The following is a 20,826-nucleotide window of genomic DNA, read 5'->3' as shown; positions in this document are numbered from 1 at the left end:
CGATGGATCTCCCAGCTATCTGCCGCACCCCATGGAAGGTGGCCGTTTGCTGGGATATGTGGGATGTTTTATAGGCCATCCAGTGGGCCCACTGGGCCCCAGAACATTCCAATCAATGGAGAACGGAGCCATGTTGATTTGCTGGCTCCTTCCTGAATCCTGTTTCTAGTTGGTCCAAGTTCATTTGATGAAGTAACTCACTCTCCTGGACTTCGTTGTGTTACTCAACCCCTTGGTCAGCCACTGGGTAGGCCGGATCTGTGCTCGAGGTGCAGAGCTTCACTCAGAAGCCAGAAGAGGCAGGAGCACCTGGGACCCCCTTGGGCCCAGAGGGTTGGACGTGGTCCTGGAGCCACTGCAGCCCCTGCCCTCCCCCCACCTCGTGGCAGGCATGTGAAGGAGGCTGTGCTCTAGGCTGGCCCTCACTTCCAGGCCAGTTAAGCCAGGGGGCCTGCAACTGGGCCTCTCCACTGAGCAAGTAGCCAAGGTCAGAGGAGCTGAGTGGCTCCAAGGGTAACCATGGTTGGCTGGATAATTTCCATTTTACATCTGAAGAAACAGAAGCTAGGAGGTGTTGAATAACTTTCCTAAGATTCGAGGCTGTTAAAGGGTGGACCCAAGTCTCAAACCCAGATATCCAAGCTCCAGTCCAGGCCTCCTGTCCACTTAACCACAGTGCAAGTAAAGAGAAATGTGGACGCTGGAATTAATTGCAGACACTGCTCCTTTCTGTGGCCATTATTAATAGCGTACCTTTTAGATAGTGGGTTGTTTTCCACTTTTAGCATTCATTCATTCATCCATCCCTTCACTCACTCATTCATTGCTAAGTACCTACTTGGCTCCAGGCACCCCATGCCTTCCTTCAACATCCATCTACTGTGCTCTGCCCACAACCCAGACTCAGAATCAGCTCAGGCTCCAACAGGGAAGCAAACAAGTCCCTGTATTATGGGACAGAATGCCCCAGGTGCTAAGTAAGCTCTTCATGGTGAGTCTCCAGAGGGAGGAGTAAAGAATTGATGTGTAGACTGTTGGTAGGAATGTAAATTGGTGTGGCCACTATGGAAAACAGTATTCAGGTTCCTTAAAGTGAGGTGGGAAGCCCCATAAAAAAAACCCAGCAGTACCCCAAGGCAGGGCCACTATTCTCCAGCCAGCACCATCCAGTTCCCTCTGAAACGGCTAACTTCTAGGAAAATGGAGCTCACTCCTGATTGGTCCATTTCCCTCACTCCTGATTGGTTATTTCTCTCCCTCCTGATTGGTCCATTTTCCTCACTCTTGATTGGTTATTTCTCTTACTCCTGATTGGTCCATTTCTACAAAGCTTGTTCCTAATTAGTCAACTTTTGTTATACCTTATTTGCATATGATGTTGCAAAGTATAAACTGGCAGCCTATAAAAGCCTGTGTAAACCTACAGGAGGACTCCAGAGCTTGGAATGTTAACTCCTCTAGGCCTGCTGGTGTAGTAAACCTGAGTTCTCCAACTCTCTGAGTGCTGCTTGGTCTCTCGCCCAGATCCAGGTTGCTGTCACAACTGAGCTGTAACACATTTTTCTGCAACATAACAACTAACAATAGAGCATATGATTCAGCAATCCCACTCCTGGGCATATATCTTGAGAAAACTCTAATTTGAAAAGGTACATGCACCCCAATGTTCATAGCAGCACAATTTACAATAACCAAGACATGGAAGCAACCCAAATGTCCATCGACAGATGACTGGATAAAGAATACATGGTGTATATATATATATACATACATACATACACACAATGAAATACTACTCAGCCATAAAAAAGAATAAAATAGTGCCATTTGCAGCAACATCGATGCTCCTAGAGATCATCATACTAAGTGAAGTCAGACAGAGACAAATATCATATGGTATCACTTAGATGTGGAATCTTAAAAAAAATGATACAAAGGAACTTATTTATGAAACAGGAACAGACTCAGACATAGAAAACAAACTTTTAGTAACCAAAGAGGAAAGGGAGGGTAGGGATAAAATAGAAGTTTGGGATTAACAGATACAAACTACTATATAGAAGATAGGTAAACAACAAGGTCTTATTGTATAGCACAGGGAACTGTATTCAATATCTTGTGATATAATGAAAAAGAATCTGAAAGAGAATATATATATATATATATATGTATGTATATATGTGTATCACTTTGCTGTACACCTGAAACTAACACAACATTGTAAATCAACTATACTTCAATTTAAAACAAAGAATTTATGTGTAGAAATTAGAGGAAGTTCCTAGAAAATGTGGCATTTGAAGTGAATCTCGGAGGATGAAGAGGGTTTTAAAAGGTGGGTTACGGGGGAAAGGGCATTCCAGACCGAGGGCCTGGCATGGGCAAAGGGAGGGTGGTCTGCTGTGCGGGACGCGTTTAGGCAGCAGCACAGGACTCCTCGTAAGTTTTTTTCCTTCACATAACCAGTTTCCTCACTATCAAAGAGCAGCCAGCCCATGGCCTTTCTTGCTTGCTCAGGATTTAGTTAACTTTGAAAACGACAGAGGGGCATGTAAATGATCACCACTGTAACTTAATTAAATGACAGAAACTTGCAAAAGGTACTTAAACATCTCAACAGCTGCTATCCCCCAGTCAGCATCTGCCTGATTCTGCAGGTCACAGACAACCCGAATATCCTCTCCATTGATTAAATTACATACATGGACAATGAAATTATTATGAAATTTTACTCAGAGGCCAGTGAAATCTACAGATTACAAACAGGAACCCTCTCACTTGCATGCTCCCTCTGGCTCTGGGAACACTGGTCCCTAGGCAGCCCACTTTACCTGCAGTCCACTTTACCGGGCTAGTGTCCAGGCCAGCAAAAGCACTAGGTAGTGGGGACACCATCCTAAACTGGGGCAAGCCTAGAGTGGAAGGAGCTAGAGTCAGCCTTTTCGTTTTGCATTTGGTGAGCCCTGCTTCTTTCTGGCTGGTGCTAGACAGGCACTTAGGGCATGTTAGTTTTGTGAGTTTTTAACAAAGCTCACAAAGTAACCAGGGATTCCTCACTGAGTGCTTCCTACAGGCAAGGTGCTGGTGCCAGGGAGAGGCCTCTAGGGTTTGGGGGGGCCAAAGAGACACACACATAAAGTCACTGGTGGCAAATGCTCTGATTCGGAGGCCAGAACAACATTGGGGTCCCAACCTGAAAAAAAAATTCCAACAACTTCTGCTGCCAGTAGAAGAAAAGGCAGCATGTTGGCATATGCTGAAAGGGGCATTGGTTGCCTGTGTGCCTGGGTATTTTTTGTGCTGCAGAGGAATATGAAGTTATAATGATTGATCAGTTTAAACGTTTAACGTGTACTTTGAGTAGATTGCACCATTTCTCCCCAGCATCCCTCAGATGTACTAGGATGCGACCAATACCGCACAGAGCATTCCGACGTTAATGGATGAGGATGATAACTCCACGAGCGTAATATCGACTCCAGAACATTAACCTCCTGGCTGTGGGGCTGGGAGTTTTGAAATGCGATCTCCGCAGCTGTAGTTGTAATTGTTTTATATCCCATTGACCGGGCATGTTTACGATTTTTAACAACAGCCTTAAAAAGTCCAGTGACATCTGTTGAGAGTTTAATTGTGAGTGTAAAAAAAAAGCCATTAAAGGAACAGTCAAGAGATCAATTTTCATACTGTTTAAACAACACGGTGGCCATCAGGCGGTGGGGGAATCTGGCGACACGACTAATTTAATCTTCCAAGTCGCAGCGTTAGTGTACAGCGGCCAGGGGATGCGGGGTGGAAGACAATTTAAATAAAGTAGGAGAGGAAGGCGGACGGAGGCAGGAAAGAGGGAGCAGGGGCAAAGAGGGATCGACGAAAGCCAGAGAAAAGAAACGGAAAAGTGGACATTTCCCTTCCCACCGTAAAGTATCTACAAGCCCGGCCTTAGGCTGAGCGTCCCGTTTTCCTCCGGTTTGGCTGGGCGCCGGGGCGGAGAAGAGGGGAAGCGCCCTCCCGAGCGGCCCCGGGGCGGTGGCCCAAGCCGCGGGCCGGCGAGTTTGCGCCCCTTCGCGCCACCACTTTTGTTCTGCGCTCGGGGCGCCGGGCAGCGGCGGGGCGGCAGTGCGCACGCGCGGGCGGGGCGGGGGCGGGGCGGGCGGCGGGCTCGGGCACCGCCCCCCGCCGCCCCGGCCCGCTCCATCCGGGCACTGCCGAATTAGCATCGTGCCGAGGCACAACTTTGCCGAGGCCCAGCGAGATCCAGGCGCGCGCGCCGGAGGAAATATAGTCCCTGCCGGCGGGCGGCGGAGGAGCGGGAGCGCGCGGGGCTGCGCGGGGCTCCCGGCGCCGGGGGGCCATGCGCCGGGCCGCGCCGGCAGCCCCGGGACCCGGCGCAACTTGCCGGGCAGCCTGAGGAGTTGGGGCGGCCGCGGGCTCGGCGCCGCGGAGCCCGGCTGCTTTTCTTACCTCCTCACCAGACCCTCCCTCCCTTTCGGCCTTGAGGGAGGGGGCTCGTGTCCCCCCCTCCCCCGAGACCTGGTCCGCCCCCGGCCGCCCCCGTCCCCGCGGAGCCGCGCAACTTCCCGGGAGCCTGGGCCAAAGTGAGCGCAAAGTGCTGCCCAAGTTGCAGGGATGGAGCTGCAGAGCCGGCCCGAGGCGCTCTCCGTGGAACTCGCGCGCCACCAGGTAGGAGGTCGGGGACTGGGGGCCCGGGGTTGCGGTTCCAGGCACCGGAGCCCGGTGTCCTCCTCCTCGTCGCAGGGTCTGCAGGGCTGGAGGGCCCTTCCTTGAGCCTGCCTCAGAGGTGAGGGGAGTATGTACATGCACGGACCCCTCTCTGGGCGTCCCCTCTGTCGCCTTGTCCTGCAATCCTGCACAGTTTGAGGGGTTGGAGGCCCGTGGGACCCGAGCCCGGCATCTTCTCTTTCTCGAGCGGGGTCTGCAGGGCGAGGGTACCGGGAAGGGTCCCCTTCGTGAGCCTGCCCGGGGTGCGTGTGAGAGTGTGTGCGCCGACCCCCTCCAGCCCCCACCCTCCGTGCAATCCTGCACAGTTTGCAAAAGTAGTTTTGGCGATTGTTGCTCGGGCGAGCAGCGGCGTGGCGGCCGGAGCCCGAGCGGTATTGCGGCTTGTACGTGTGTGTGTTGGGGAGATTAGGACGCGACTTGAATATTTATGAGCTTTGCTCGACACGGACTCGCCGTGTTTACTTGGCTCTTTGTTCCTCCCCCCTCCCCCGGCACACACTCACACTCACTCGCACACGCACCCCGGCCTGCAAACTTGCACGGCTCGGGGCGCGCCGCCGGGTGGCCTCGGCCCCCGCCCCGCCCCGCGAGCTGCCCCGATGAGGCGGCAGCCACAGGTAAGCGGCCCCGCGCGGCACTGCCCTGCCGCCGCGCGTGCGGGACGCGGCCCAGGGAACTTGGGGCGCGCGGCCGGCGGCCCTGGCTGGGGGCTGCGGCCCGTGGGGCTCCGGGCGAACTTGACCCCCGCGGCGGCCGGCCTGAGCCCGCTACCCCGTGTTTCCGCAGAACGGCGACCTCAAGAAACAGCTTCACGAGAGGCAGACGCGGATCGCCGCGCTCAGCGACAAACAAGTAAGCGAGCTGGAGCCTGCCCCCCGCCCCCGGCCCGGGGTGGGGAGGAGGGGTCGCCGGGCACTTTGGCAGCACCCTAAAAAGTGCTGGCCTTGGCGTCGCGCGCCCAGACTGCGGAAAGAGTCTCTCCAGTCCTCAAAGTTACCTTTTCTGGAAAGAAAGAGCCGGGTTCTTGGAGGCCGAGGGGGTAGAGCGCGGTTCCCGCAGTGGCCGAAAGAGAGAAGCTGCACTTAAAAGGCGGCGAGCAGCCCGGCGTCCATTTTGAGTTGGTGGACATGTTTTTGGAATGTGGAAATTTCACCCGGCTCAGTGTCCCCCGCTTCACGCGGGTATGAGGGTGGGGGGAGAGGGAGTGGTAATTCGGGCCTGGACACCAAACTACTTGGAAGCGATTTCTGGGTTCCGTTGCAAATCTTATTTAAAGAATTGTTCCTCCGGGCCCCCCTCCCCTCCACTTCTCCAGCATCACTTTTATTCTTGGAACCTGACGCCAGCTCCCGGGGAACAAAAGAAAGGCGCCCCAAGGACCCCCCAGTTTTGCCCCAACTTTGGTCTCTGGGCGTCAGGTTTAGACTGGGACACGCGAGAAGCTTCTCGCGGTGGGGGGCTCTGCTGCAGACCCCCTCCTGGCCCCTTGGCGAGGAAAAGTTGTCCATTGTGACTTAGTTGCGCTGAGCTCAGCGGTAGGGGTTTCAGCACCACGAACAGATGCCGCCGCCGGAGCGCGGCCGGCCGCGCGCCCCCGCCCCCTCCCTCCCTGTCGCTCTCGCCCCTCCCCCTCCGCCCCTCCCCCTGCGCTCCCTCCCCGCACACGCACTCCCGCCCCTTCCCCGAGCCGCCCGGAGCCGAGAACTTTGAGCGGCGCAGCCAATGGCGCTCTCGGGGCTCCGAGGCTGGCGGGGGCGGAGGCGCCGGCGCCCTCCCCGCTGCCCTCTCCCCTCCCTCCGCCAGCCCCGCGGGCCCGCCCCCGCCCCGCCGAGCCCCCAGGCCATCGATCGCGCTTCCTTCGGAATGCCGGCCGCCGCCGTCAGCACCAAACTTGGACAGCGCCCGCCCCCGCCCCCGCCCGGGCGGCCGATCTGTCCCCTTCCTCCTCCAACTCCGGGCCGCCCCGGCCTGATCAGAAGCCCCCTCCCCCGAGGGAATGTCGTTGCGGGGAGAGACGTGGACGAGACTGGAGGGGATGGCGGCGAACCTGGCGAGGGAGAACTCGGAGGCCGGGTGTTCATTTCGAGTCTTTAAAGTTGAAAAGTGGTGGGAGGGGGTGTGCGAAAGAGGAGGGGGCCGGGGGTTACGGAAAGAAAGATGGCTGTTCCCGCGGGTCTGCGCCTGGTCGGGGGTGCCCGGCTGGACGGGAGGGTTGGGACGAATGCTTATTAACCCCTTTCTGGCGGTGCCGCGGCCCCCTCCCCGGCCGCGCGCGCCCGCCCGGCCCGCGCCCCCGTCCAGGAGTGGAAGCTTCCATTCCCGCCGGAGGGGGGCCCGGCGCGCGGCCCCGGCGAAGTCGGGGAGTTCGCGGGGGGAGGGGACCCAGGCCCGGCATTACCATTTTGATTGCTTTGATGCCATTTTTGGAGGGGGAGGGGTTGGAAGACCCTTCTCCGCTGAGCACAAAGATGTTTAATCACTGTGTAGAATCGAATCAGGTACTTTCTTTAAAAAGGAAGAAATCCACCACCAAATCTGGTACAGTGTTATAGCTGAGGGTTACTAAGCCCTTTTTTCATCGGGTAAAACGGCAAGTTGTTGACTCTTACGCTCCGAGTAGAAGATTTAAAAGAGAGAGCGAGAAAATCCAATAATCCAGCAGCTTTTATCGCAACAATGTCTCTTTATATGTGCTTCTTCGTGGCAATAGTTTTACTATTTGGAGTGGCTTTTCGGAGCTTAGGTTTGATCATTTCTGTATTTTAGCAACTATTTCAAGGCTGTTTAAATTTTTATGGTGATAGTAAATGAGTAGCTATTTATTATCTGTCATGCCTGAATTTAGATGAGGCTGAAGAGAGAAACGTTTGAAAATCGTGCTTGAAGGTTGTGGTGCCGCTTGGGGAAGGAACTACCCTACTCCCGACTGCCTTCGCCTTTAAATTTGAACTCGGGGAAGGATGCTTGTGAACGGAATGTACCTCCATCTTTTTGTGTGTGTGAGTGTATGTTTAAGAAGAAAGAAAACAACAAAAACTTTTGTTCTCTGGCCTTTAAAAATATTTCTTTTAAATGACTGAAAATAACATCTGGTAAGCAGCCAGGGTTTGTCCTGACTGTTGGAACTAGTGTTTGCCAGTGTAAGTGTGTTGTTTCTCCTTTTCCCTTTGTGGCATTTTATATAGCAAGGGCTCATAAAAGCGAGAGGGAGGGGCTGGGGCCGTGAGGCAGCATGCTAATAAAGCAGCCCTGTCTCTTCCAGGCTCTGCGGTGAAATCTTCCAGAGGTCACCTATAAAACGAGTTGGGTAGACTTAACATTTACTTGTCTCTCTCTCGTTGGGAGAGTTTGGTGGTGATTGGCAGCTTGGCTGGGGAAAGGTCGCTGAGTAAGCTCTCTGAGGTGATGGGGGCTGCCCTCAGGGTCTTGAAGAGGAGCCGTGGGCTCTGCTCTGTCACTCCAGCACCTGCCTATGAGGAGCTGAAATGTAGGGTCAGGAATGAAGGAGCCAGTATTTCAGAGTTTGTTTTTAACTCAATGTAAAAGTAAAGGTAGTGTCCCTTTGGAGACTTGCCTGGGGAGAAACACCATCTTCACCTCTGGAGATGTGTTTTTGTGCTGCTCCCACTTGGAATATGGGATGGAAAGGTCAGGTTTCAATTAAAAGTGCACATGTGGATGATGAGCTGTAGTAAAATGAACGGATGACCCCATCATCCACATTTGTTAGACATACAATAGCAGTGAGTTAATATCTTTTGCTGCCCTGCCATCAATCTCCCATATGTGCCCTTGGCACTGGAATGTTTTTAGTTACTTCTAGAAACATGGACAAGTGCTTAAAGACGCTCATCAAGGACGCTAGAAGTAGATAGGCTGTTTGTTGGTCAGACGCAGAGAGACACAAACTGTGTAACTGGCCGGAGTTTCTCCCACTGTTGGTGGCCTAGGGGATAAACTGGAAACCAGCTTCTATAGGACCTTGCTATGCAGAAACAGAGTTTATATTTTTTCCTTAAAAAAAAAAAAGGGAGATATGGGGCAGTTGGTCAGAGCTGCGTTGTGGCCCAGCCCACCGTGGCCAGGCTGCATTCTCAGATGTGACAGCACCTCACCACTGGGTTGTGATCTCAGTGGAGGATGGACCCCCTCGTCTTAAACAAGATATGATGTGTGAAGACTCCATTAGTTGCTCCAGTGGTTTTAGGCCATGAATTTGCAGCACATGCAGAGAGGCAGTAACATTTTTATCTAAATTGTCAAGCAACAAGCACTGCCATGTGAATAGCAGGCCCATCATAAATACTGAACGGTTTTTGCCTCCCTCTTTGGATTTCTCACGACAACATTCAGATGCCATGTGAAGCGGGCATCTTCAGACCTGAACTTCAGGCGAGTTCACTTCACCATAGAGTGAGAAGAGCCTTATGTGAGAGCTGCAGGCCACGCTGGTGTGTGGAAGACACACACACACACACACACACACACGCACGCCCTAGAGTGAACCTGGGGCCTTGCGTGCTGCTCAATCTGTTGATTTGATGGACTCTGGATTCCGAAGGGCTGTCCTCAAGTGCAGCAATAAAAATATGTCATCTTGAAAGGTATTATGAATGTGACAGTCACCCAGGCGCTGAATCATGTCTTCACTGTGATTCACTAGCTACGTTGGCCACCAGAGGGATTCCATGGTGGAAGTATCCACCAAACAAAACCGCAGGGTGGATTTATCCTGGAAGCTCCCCAGTTGTCTCGGTCCTTCGGTTGAGAGGGTGTTCCATTTTCCGAGCTCTCCCCCCAAGCCTGCTCTCGATCAGGAGGGAAAATTTTAATCTTCCTGACCTGAAGTTCAAGTTCTCACTTTTAAAGCACCACCATTACACGTGAAAGAGAAAGCAAGTGCTGCTTCTCAAAGCTCCATGGCTCATGTTCTGGAAAAGAGCTTGGGGTTGAGACAGCAGAGGCACAGTCCTGGCTGTGCCCGCTGTCACCTGCTCGGCCTTGACCCCTCACTCCCCGTCGTCCAGCCAGAGTCTCCCAGACCCACACTTTTACCTGAGCCGTGTTCCTGGGGCCCCTCTTCCCCTCCCTCTGTCTGCCCCTCAGGTCCCTCCTACCATCGTCTCTTAGCTGAAAGATTACAGTAGCCTCCTCCCTGCAGCCACTTTAAAAAACAGCTTTATTGAAATATAATTCATATATCACATAATTCACCCATGTAAAGTGTACAGTTTAATATTTTTTGTATGTGCACCAATATTTGCAAGTGTCACCACCATCAATTTTAGAATATTTTCATCATCTCAAAAACCCTTTGGGTCTCATCCCCTTCTCCCTCCAGGCCCTAAGCCACCACTAATCTACTTTCTGTCTCCATAAATCTACTTTCTGTCTCTGTAGAGTTACCATTCTGAACTTTCACGTGACTGGAATCATGTCATGTGTGGTCTTATATGACAGGCTTCTTCCACTTAGCATAAGGTTTCAAGGTTCCTCCAAGTTGTAGTGCAGGTCGGTACTTGATTGCTCATGTCTGAACGACCCTCCGCGGTGTGGGTGGACCACATTTGGTATCCCTTCACCAGCTGATGGACACTTGGGTTGTTTCCACCGTTTGCCTCTTGTGAACAGTGAACTGCATCTCCTCTTGCCCCCTCTGGTACATTCCCCACCAGAGTAAGAGTCTGAACACTTGAATGAGGTCACGGCGCTCCCTTGCTTGAGACCTTCTGGTGGTTTTCCACCACTCTCTGCAGGGGTGGCGCTGCCCCCGACAGTGAGCTCCTCGGCTGCTCTCCTGCAGGCCCTCCGGTGCCGCGAACATGCTCCTGCCCTGGAGACCGCTGACCACCAGCTGGCCTCACCTTTTCGTAGAAGTCCGCTGTCTCTGCTGGACTGTGCGCTCCTTGAAGGGCAGGGCCGCGTTGCTCTGCTCCCTTCCCCCGCCGGGTTCTGAGAGCCCTGCCCTGTCCGGGCTGAATGCATCCTTGCTGAGCAGAAGGTGACTGCAGCATGGTGAGTGTGCGGGTTAGCCATGATGTGCAGGACGGTCCTAGACGAGTCCCTGGTGTCGTCCTTTGCCACAGGCTTACAATGAACAGATTTTTAAAATTATGCATGTGAATTGAGCAGACACAGAGCTCAATTCCAAAAGCAGCTCCCTGTTCTTGGAAACCTCACAGGAGAGTGAGGTGTAGATGGCCACATGTCAAGGAGATTCCAGGAAAGTTGTGTGACAGCTATGCTGTGTGGGCCCCTGGAGGTGGCAGACAGTTTCCTGGGGGAGACGGGACAGGGGTCCTCTAGGAGCCAGAGCAAGGAAGGGCCAGGGTTTGTGCAGAGGGCTCAGAAACGGCCTGGGGCTTCCGGGGCTCTGGAGCTGAGGGCAGATGAGAAGGGAGGAGAGTGAGGGGGGCCTGAGCTCGCTGGCTGCTCGGCCCGGCCATGTGAGCTCCTCGATGCCTGTCACCTACTGGGGAGGCTGTTGCAGGGATGAGGGCACCGTGCACGATGTGGGCGGGGGGCTGCTGGACCCAGTGCTCCAGGGGGCCGATACCTAACAGACTGGTGAGGGCAGGGGCTGTGTGTGACCCCCCACTCCTGCCTTCCCCAGAGCTGCTTGGGGCTGAGGAATTAGTGGGGGACACTTCCGGAAGCCTCAAAAGATGACTCAGTGGGCAACTTTGCTCCGTTGATTTAAGAAAGTGTATGTGTACATATGTACATATCTACATTTGTCGTTTACGTTCTTACAATTGATTTTATTTCAACTGTTCATGAAGTGTATGATAACAAACGGTGAGTGCCCTTGACCCTTGAACCACGTGGGAGTTAGGGGAGGTGACCCTCCGTGCAGACGCCGTGTAACTCGTAGCTGGACCTCCCTCCACGTCAGGCAGGTCCTCCGAATCCGCGGGTCGGCCAGCCGCGGATCACGAGCTGCTCTTGTGCTGACTACTGAAAACCTCCGTGTGGAAGTGGACCCGTGCAGTTCAGACCCACGCTGTTCGAGGGTCAGTTGTGTATTGACGTATGCTGATAAATACGCATGAAGTCTACGCACCGTATATCAAGGCAGTTGATACCTTGTCCAGGATTATATTTCTAAAATGAGAGGAAGGATTTGTTGAAGTAAGAAAAAGAATTGCCATCCTCCTGCTAAAGTGAAATCTTCCCGAGGAAGGCGGTGATTAATATTCTTCCTATTATTCCTGTAACACTGAGGAGATAAGGGAGAATTCCACCCGTAACAAAGTTTTTATTGTAAAAGCAGTGCATGCTCGTTGGAGAAAAAATTCCTAGCACAGCCGTGAAAGTCATGAAGCGTGAGCCCCTCTCACTGCTCATCCCGGCACGTGGTTCTGAGGTGTGTTCACAGGGTGTGTCCTGTGCACACGAGCATTTATAACATGGATAAGCATGCTTGGTGGATACACTAATAAGCATGCTTTTCCTAAACTGGACATTGTATTCTTGGAAACAACTCAGTTTAATTCCACAAACATTCAATGAGCTCCTGCCTGGTGTGGGGCTGTGGAGGTGAAGGTGGGTGATGTGCTGCTCTTGGTGATAGCGACATCTCGTTATAAGGCTTTACACTTACAAAATGCTTTCACTTGGTCTCTGCCTGCAGAAAGTTCCACATGTAGTTGGGAAGGGAGTTGTATCCACAGTTACCTAATCCAGTGAGGTGTCTGCACGCAATGTTTCACTGGCAGGCTCGCCTGGCAGGAGACGGGGTGATGTGCTGTGACGAGGTGCCTGGGGTCCTTCTGAGGAGTGACCTTTGCACCTGGAGAGAAGCAGAGAGACAGATCGCACACACGACATGCTGGCTGTCTGCAGCACCGATGCCCTGTGTTGCAGCATGCCTCTGATGGGTGTCTTTTTATTTCATTGTCAGAGTAATCTCATGACTTGGGTCAGGCTGGGCAGGTGAATCTTCCCTGTGGAAGAGAAAGGTCAGGGAAAGGCAGTTTCCCAAGGTCAGACAGCTCGGGACCACCGGGAGGGTGCTCTCGCCTCTAGCCCAGAGAGCAGGGGCCCTAAAGTCTTATCCCGGCTCGCTACCTCCCACTGAGTAGCCTCGGGCAAGCCACTTTGCTTCCTTGAGCTCTGTTTCCTATCTGTAAAGTGGGTGCAATAGTAAAAACTACCTCATGGAGTTACAGAGGTGAAATCAGATAATAGATGAGAAAGTGCGTGTAAAGTACCAAGCAGAGCAAAGGGGCTGATTTGAAGAGGGTGTGTGCGCTGCATGGTGACCCCGGGAGAGGCCCGCCCTACACCGGGGGTGGGGTGGGGGGGACAGTCTTGGAGCCTTTGCCCTGTGGCTTGTCTCCCTTCGGGTGGCGTTGCTTGTCACTTCTGGTTGTTGGGAACCGTGCTGCCTCCTCTCCCTGTCCACGGAGTTGGCTTTGATATGTTAGCCTCTTAAAACACCTGCTGTCGCAACTGTACAACTGATTTCAATTAACTTTGAATTTTTTCAGTGAGACGACTCTGATAATAACTTTGGTAATCCCAGGACGCCTCATTAGAGCCGCTGGCTATGACGATTAGCCCCGTGATTTAGCAAGTTTTTCCTCCAGTGCCTTTGTCTGTTCAGGAACCGAGTTGTGGGCTCGCTGTGGTTTTTCACTCCACTTGTGGGCGGTGGTGCTGAACGTGGCCGCTGCCTGGTCCGCCTGCCGGTGCTGGAGCCCGTCTCGGGGCCTGAGCTAGTGGCGTTCCTGCCCGAGGAGCAGCGTCTCGGGAACCCCCGGTCACACACGGAGGGGCTGGAGGGAGCCCCTCTGGAGGTGTCTGTTGGCCCGTCCTCCAAGGCTCTTGCCTCAGACGCGGAGGACTTTGGGGGAGAGGCGGTTTTCTGGAGGAAGGGTGAAGCCCCTGCTGTCTTCCCTGCACTGTTGGGAATTTACAGCTTTCAAGGAGCTGGGACTCTGGGTGTGACTTTCCTTGCAGAGGAGTGCCACTGAGAAGGCTTTTAACTCCTGTCTCCGAGAGGAACGTGAGAAAGAGGCTAAGCACAGGCTTTAAAACTGGACAGACTGGCGTGGTAAACCCGGCTCCCCGCTCCCCGGGCTGGGAGATGGGAGGAACAGGCATCAAACGTCAGACAGCAGAGCGCCGTGGGTGGGAGGCGCTCAGGAAACGGCGCCAGGAGGGTTAAGTGAGGTCCGTGGATCCCCGGGCCCCTGGTAGGTCCTCAGCAAGAGGGACCTGGGCATCACAGGTCACCGCTGTCCCCTCTGCTGCCGACCAGGCCCCTTCTTGTGCTCTCCGTGGACCAGCTCAGTCACTATGCACACCGCCGTTTGGGGAAGGCCTGCTCTTAGTTTCCATTTTAACTGAGAGGAGGCTGAAGCCCAGAGAGGCTGAGTGGCTTGCTGGCGGCACACAGCTGGCGATTGGAGGAGCTGCGGTCCAGTTCTGGGCCATAGTGGCTCCCAGACCTCAGCCCCTGTGCTGGCGCACGTCGGGGAGACGTGACAACACACTGTGTCACATGTCTGCATAGTTGGGTGTGTCATCTAAGTCCAGGGCACGTGCTCCGATAGAAGGAAATGGAGTTAGCGCATCAGAACCACCAGCAAACGAGCAGCCGTTCATGGTGAGTGGGAGTTCTTTGCTCGAGTAGAAGATGGCAGGATTTTGGAGGGAGCCTGGTCTGCACCCAGCCTCTGCGTCTGTCACGGGGGTGGGGCCGGGGGAGGCTTGGACTGACCCCGAAGCGAATGCTCCTGCAGCCTCTGCTCCGTCGGGGCTGCCTCGCCTGAGCTCCTCCGCCTCGGCTTGTCCTTTGATTATTACCACTGTAGTTGGTTTATACCTTAAGGTGGAGGCGTCTGCTCGTTTGGAGGCGGCTTCTGTTCTCCAGAGGAGCAAACGTGCTTCCTTAACTTAATTTTTTTCCCTCTGGTCTTTAACTTACCGTTTGGTAGTAGTTTCCCGAGTGTGGTGAGACACAGCTTCGTTCTGGTGATGGCCTCTGACCGCTGCTGGTGGGCGTCCCCCACGGTCTCGGATGGGCTGCACTTTGCTTTTGTATTTTCCCCTAATTCTTTCCTCCTTAGCACCTGTGTTGGGCTTGTTAAAGCGCAGCAGAAAGAAGTCCATCTGTGGGGGATTTTTCTGTTTTTGTTCAGAGGTGTGCAGCTCCCCAGCCCCCGAGTGAGATGCGAGGGCAGGTTGTCCGGGTCCTTGAGTCAGAGCGGGGCTAGTGCTGCTTCCCGGGCAGGGCTGTCCCGAGGCTCCGCGAGGACGCGCGTCGCTCGTGTCGCGCGTGCCGGGTGGAATTCCCGGCGCAGCGCGGGGCAGCTGCGTTAGAGGGGGGCTGTTGTCAATGTAACCTTATTGCCAGTGATTCAGGAAGCAGGACACAGGCGGCGCCCCAGGGGCACTGCTGCCGTGGAGGAGAAGACAGGCCGCGGTGGCTTTCTGTCGGGGTAGAAACCCCAGGTTGCTTTTGTCTCCACGGACTGGTGTGTCCACAGCTAGAACGTGGACTTTGGTGGAAGTTGAGGGCACAAGTCCCCCAGACTTGGCCTGAGGGCGTAAAGCGCAGGATGTGGAGGCCAGGGGTCCCTGCAGGGCGCCTGCCCAGGTCCCCTCCTCACAGCTGGAATTGCATCCCTGAGTGGGGAGGGGTGGCCCCAGGCCCCCGGGCCCCGGGGCCCCGGTCTTCCCGACCCCCGCGCAGCTGTGCAGGATGCCTGTTGTTTAAGCCATTCAGTCCCGTTCACTGTTCTCTTTTCTTTTCATCTCTTATTGAAGTGTAGTTGATTTACAGTGTTAGTTTCAGGTGTACAGCAAAGTGATTCAGTTACACACATACATACGTGTATATACACGTGTTTTTAGATTCTTTTCCATTCTGTTCACTGGTGTTTTCTTTCAGGAGCTGCTTGCCCGCGGGGTGGCCCCTGGGCAAGATGTGCTGGGGTCCCACACACCATATCACGATGCCCTTGTACCGACAGCAGCAGCTGGCGGCACCACCCCAGAGGTTTTCAGAATGTAGTCCGACTGTCAGAGTCATTGGCTTCCAATTCACAGTGGTTGGGGAGGCAGCTCTGGCGGGACCAGTGAGTGTGTTCTGGAACTGTCCGTTTTATGAAACTTACTGAATCAAATTGACTCGATCTCCAGGTGCAGGTAACTTTCTGAAAGATGAGTGTCTGGGGCCTGCTCACCACTGGGACCCTCTGCACATGTTTCTGCTTCGGAGTCTACACTGGGGGTGAAGGCGGGTGTGGGCGTGTATAGGCAGAGGCCATACCCTCCACCTTCACAAGCAAGAAAGCATCTGTCAGATCTGGCAAAGTCACCCTCCAAGTAGAAAAGGTGATGAAAGGTGGTAACAGGCGGGGTCACCTTTAGGGAGAATAGTGGCTGCCTTTGGGTCCCTGGAGCGGAGGCAGCAGAAAGGTACTTGAAATGGCAGATGGGGTTCTGCTGGGGCTTCCCTGGGGGGCCCCAGCAGGACATCCATGGGTGATGCTGTAATCAATTTGGGGAGAAGCTTTTTGCCCCAGGAAAGAGAACGAGACAGGGATGGGGCAGGGGAGAGAGGAAGGGAGGGAGACGCATTTCTCTTTGATGTCACTCAGGCGGAAAGCCAATCTGCACATGTAAATGAACTTGAAAATGCAATTAAAATATATACACATTAGAGACTGTGATCCAGAATTTAATGTGAGCTGCAAGTTACAAAGTGACAAGCAGCATCTCCTACAATCAGTGATACCCACTCTTCTCTGTGATTAATGCGTCTCGGCGGCGATAAATGCATCCCAGGTGAACGCTGGGGAGTTTCTTAAGCTGCAGTGTGACAGCCCCACTTTGTGCAGAGTTCCTTTCTTCCTTCCTTCCTTCCTTCCTTCCTTCCTTCCTTCCTTCCTTCCTTCCTCCTTTCTTCTTCCTTTCCTCTCTCTCTCTCTCCCTGCCTCCCTTCCTTCCTTTTCTCTCTCCCTCCCTCCCTCTTTCTTTCTTTGTTTCTTTCTCTTTCTTTCCCTCTTTCCTTCTTTCCTCCCTTCCTTCCCAGGACCTCACGCCTTGCTCTCCACCACTGAGCTATTCCCCCCCCACCTTGTGCCGAGTTTTCTTTGCCTCTGTCACCAACATCCTTCTCCCAGGTGCTGCTGCCAAGGGGAAGTGTGCTCAAGAGGGTCCCTCCAAGGGCTTGTCCTGATTAACAGGAGAGGTGATAAAACAGTGTCATTGTGGCCGGGTCAGAGGGGAGCCACCTGGCTGGGGTCTTAAAGCAGGAGCTAGGGGTGGGGAGGAGGCAGGGAGTTTTGGCGCCAGAGGCTGGAAGGGAACAGGGTGGCAGAACGGGGTGGGGTGTCTCATGCTCTGCTGCGTTTACTCCAGAGTCTGCCCACCAGTGGGTCCGGGAGAGAGCGCTCGGATGGGTGAGGGTGGCGGCCACCACTCGGTGTCAAGTTGTGACATTCACTGCACAGCTACCATGCGCTCACTCTGTGCTGGGCACCGCACAGACAGCAGTGGACGGAATAGGCCCTTGAGACGCACTCACAGTCTCGGGGGAGGAGTAATAAGAGAGAAGCATCATAAGTGGATTACGGAGCAGGTGGGAAGGGGATGGGTGCTCTGGCAGAGAGGAGAGCCAGGTAGCAGGATGGAGGTGGGGGCAGGTGGGTATTTTAAATGTGGTCAAGAGGGGCCTCTGCATTGGAGCCCAGGCCCGTAGAAGAAGCTGGGGAGTGAAGCCTGTGGCTCTCTGTAGGGAGAGTGTCCTAGACAGATGGAACAGCCCGTGCAAAGGCCCTGAGGCGGGACGTACCTAGCCTGTCCAGTGGCGGCCAGTGTGACTGAGAGAGTGAGTGGTAGGAGAGTGTGAGGGAAGAGATCAGAGAGTTGATGGAACAGGGTGGGGACTGACCTCTCCAGCATGACTGACCCCTGCCTTTAAATTGCCATCTGGCCGTGATGTAGAAGCAGACCTTTCATGGGGCAGAATTTTGACTAGAAGCTGGAAGGTACCAGAAGGCCCATTTCAGCTCCAGTCTGGAGGAATTCCCTTCCAGAGGGATCTGCCTGGGGACAGAATTGGTCATTCTGAGACCTTCAACAGCCGAATCAACACCTGCTCAGCAGAGGGGAAGCAGGAGCTGGATAGGAGACCAGGCCGGTGGTCCCTGTGCTGAGTGAGGTCTGTGGCTCATCCAGGATCCCACCCTTGCCCAAGTGTCACCTGAGATGGTCCGTTGCAGGACTGCAGGCTCTAACGCTGGGGGCTGGCAAGTGGTCCTGCCGTGTGGTCCTGCCAAGGCCAGGCCTGCTGGAGAGATGGTGCCTTGTGGGCAGTGTGGGGGCCAGGGAGGCCCAGCACCACCCCTGTTATCACGAGGCAGGAGCCCCAGGCAGCCTGCTTGTTTGATTTTTTTCAAGAGAAGCCAGAAACCCACGCTTACGTGGAATCTGCAGTTTGGACGTGGGCTGTGCATTAAGGCCTTTTCTAAACGCTGTTGGTCCAAGGACACTCCCACAGGCCAGACCCAGATCTCCTCCTCTGGGGGCCCTCTGAGTCCCCTCCCCAAGCCCCGGACCCCTGGCTCCTCCTTCGTCGTCCAGGCCTGGCTGAGGTGGGCATTTGTCCTGACTCCCTGACGGAATCTGGTGTCCCTGCAGCCGGCTCCATCACACTGGGTTGCGATCTGGTAATCTCCCGCCTCCTTCACCCCCATGTCCCCCATTCACCCTCCCGCGTGGCGAGTCAGAGCCTGACTGAGCGCTCAGGCTGGATAACCTTCCAGTTCTGCGGTGATGGGAGTCTGATCGTGAGCCCTGGGGCCTGGGATTCCGCCACCCTAGAGACCCCAGCTCCAGGGGGAGCAGCCAGTGGTGCGGCTGGAGGGCCGCTGAGGTTCTTCAAGAGCCTTTGTCTCTTGTTTAGATAAGTAAGTGGAGCTCAAATATGTTTCTGTAAATAAAACAGCCCCCCCCCCACCGCCCTGGCAGAAGGCGGTGGCTCTTTGGAAGTTAGTTTATTAATGAGTTCTGCTGAGTGGGCTTGAATGGGGCCCGAGCTCTCATATTGCAGATCTAATTATAAACACGAGGGACAGTACCAAATAAGCAGCCTTTAAAGGGAGAAGCGCCTGGCAGCGTGGGTTAAAGTGTCCTTTGATGAACTTCTTTGGCGCTTGTATCTTAGCAGCACATTTTATGACATCCTGGTGCAGCTGGACTCGGGCACAGTAATTTATCCCCCCTCCCCGCCTCTGTTTGGTGACTGGAGGGAGGAATGTACTGACCCACTTTTCCAAGGCTGTTTGCTTCTCTTCGGCTTTGTTTCGTTGATGGAAAAGGCAAAGGGGGTGCCGGGAGCAGGGCACCTTGCTGGCCAGTAGGAGGGACGGCGCCCCCTGGCCTGGAAGATGGGCGGCCGACCGGTTCGGAGGCTGCCTCGTGGATGTGCAGTCTTCCCCCAGCGCACTCTGGGTTTGAGTATTTTTATCTGGACTTCTTTCCTGTAATGACACTCTTTTGGATACGGCGGAAGTGGGGACATTTGCAAATCTTTCCTCCTGATCAGCAAGCCTGTAAGCGGGGGATGGGAAGGGTTCTGGATGAAGTGGACATCGGGGAGGGCGGCACACGGGCAGAAACAGGGCCAGGGGACCGTCTGGCCTGTCTCGGCTGCTCCTGAGCCCGGGGACCTGGGCCGGTTACTTCCCTTCCCTGAGTCTGAGCTTTCTCGTCTGCTGTGTGAGCTTCCTGTAGCTGCTGTAACAGAGTGCCACAAACTGGGCAGCTTAAAGCAACAGAAGTTTACTCTCTCGGGGTCTGGAGGCTAGAAGTCTGGAATCAAGGTGCCGGCAGGGCCACGCCCCCTCCAGAGTCCAGGGGAGGATCCCTCCTGCCTCCTCCAGCCTCTGGGGACTCCAGGGGCTCCTTGGGCTGTGGCTGCATGACCGCAGTCTCTGGCTCTGTCTTCGCTGGACTGTCTTTCCTCTAAGTCCATGTCTTCTCTCCTTATAAGGACCCCAGTTGTTAGATTTAGCCCCCCTCCAGTCCAGTATAATCTCAACTAATCCTGTCTACAGAGACCCAATTTCCAAATAAGGACCCACTGTGAGGTTTTGGGCAGACATGAATTTTGTTGTCTACCCTGCTATACCTGCCAGGCGAAGCTAGTCCCGTCTGCCTCAGGTTACAGTTGAGGGATGCAAGGTGGGGGGGTCTGCTCCACGCTGTCCCCACCAGCAGCGCCGTCCCTCCCCTCCCTGCAGCCCGGAGCTGAGACGGGGAAATCACTGACGTTGTGCTGTGTCGTGGGAGTCTGGCTGTGTCTTCTGCCCATGTTACCCATTGCGGGTGGGAGGGTGCAGCCAGCGCTCCCCATGGCAGGTGAGAATACGCCTTTACTTCTTCCAACAGTTCTGTGAGTCCTACTCCTGTCCCCATTTTTCAGGGGAGGAAACTGAGACGCGGCGGCTACAGTGCCTCATCCAAGGCCTCGGCTCTGGGACTGAAATGAATCCCGGGTGTCTGGTTCCCAGCCGCTGCGCCGGCTGTGGGGCCTGCTGGCTGCCACTGAGGCAGAACTCCCCGCTCACCTGGCACCCCAGCTCCCCGGGGTGCTGTAGGTGTATGTGTCATTTGAGGTTCACCCGTACCTGATGTGGTGTGGCCCTCGGCGTCTCAGGGACAGACAGGCAGGGGTGTCCCTGTTGGACCAAGTGTGAGGGTACCACGTCCCCACTGCATCCCCTGATGGGTAAGCTTTGATCTTCTGAGTCAGTTTCTGCATCTGTGAAATGGGGTGACCCTTCCCTGTCTATCTCGGAGGGTAATTGTGAGGGTGAGATGAAAAAACACAAGGGGAAGGGGAGGAGGGCTCAGTGGTAGAGCGCGTGCTTAGCATGCACGACATCCTGGGTTCAGTCCTTGGTACCTCCATTAAAAAATAATAAATAAATAAACCTGATTACCCTCCCCCCACAAAAACACAATGGTAAGTCCAGCCTGCAGGCCCTGAGGGTCATGTGGCAACAGGCGGGATGTCATCCTGCCATGTTGTGTAGCTGGTTACCCAGCAAGTCTCCTGCCCAG

At 54.5% G+C, this 20,826-nt stretch overlaps 1 protein-coding gene across 2 annotated transcripts in view; it reads left to right on the top strand.

Annotated features, from left to right (window-relative positions):
* The first annotated feature begins 4,204 nt into the window (after positions 1–4,204).
* Positions 4,205–20,826, top strand: part of PHF21B (PHD finger protein 21B) — an 83,103-nt gene continuing 66,481 nt past the window's right edge. The window contains exons 1-2 of one of the 2 annotated variants that reach the window (XM_072973675.1): positions 4,205–4,683; positions 5,530–5,595. In XM_072973675.1, the coding sequence (XP_072829776.1) occupies positions 4,630–4,683; positions 5,530–5,595 (120 nt within the window). In that variant the 5' untranslated portion in view covers positions 4,205–4,629. Of the gene's footprint in view, positions 4,684–5,179; positions 5,361–5,529; positions 5,596–20,826 lie in introns of those variants that run through there. The other variant, XM_072973676.1, reaches the window with a different exon arrangement.

The sequence above is a fragment of the Vicugna pacos genome, chromosome 12, assembly GCF_048564905.1.
Source record: "Vicugna pacos chromosome 12, VicPac4, whole genome shotgun sequence".
Lineage (NCBI taxonomy): Eukaryota > Metazoa > Chordata > Mammalia > Artiodactyla > Camelidae > Vicugna > Vicugna pacos.
This window is presented reverse-complemented; position numbering and strand designations above follow the sequence as displayed.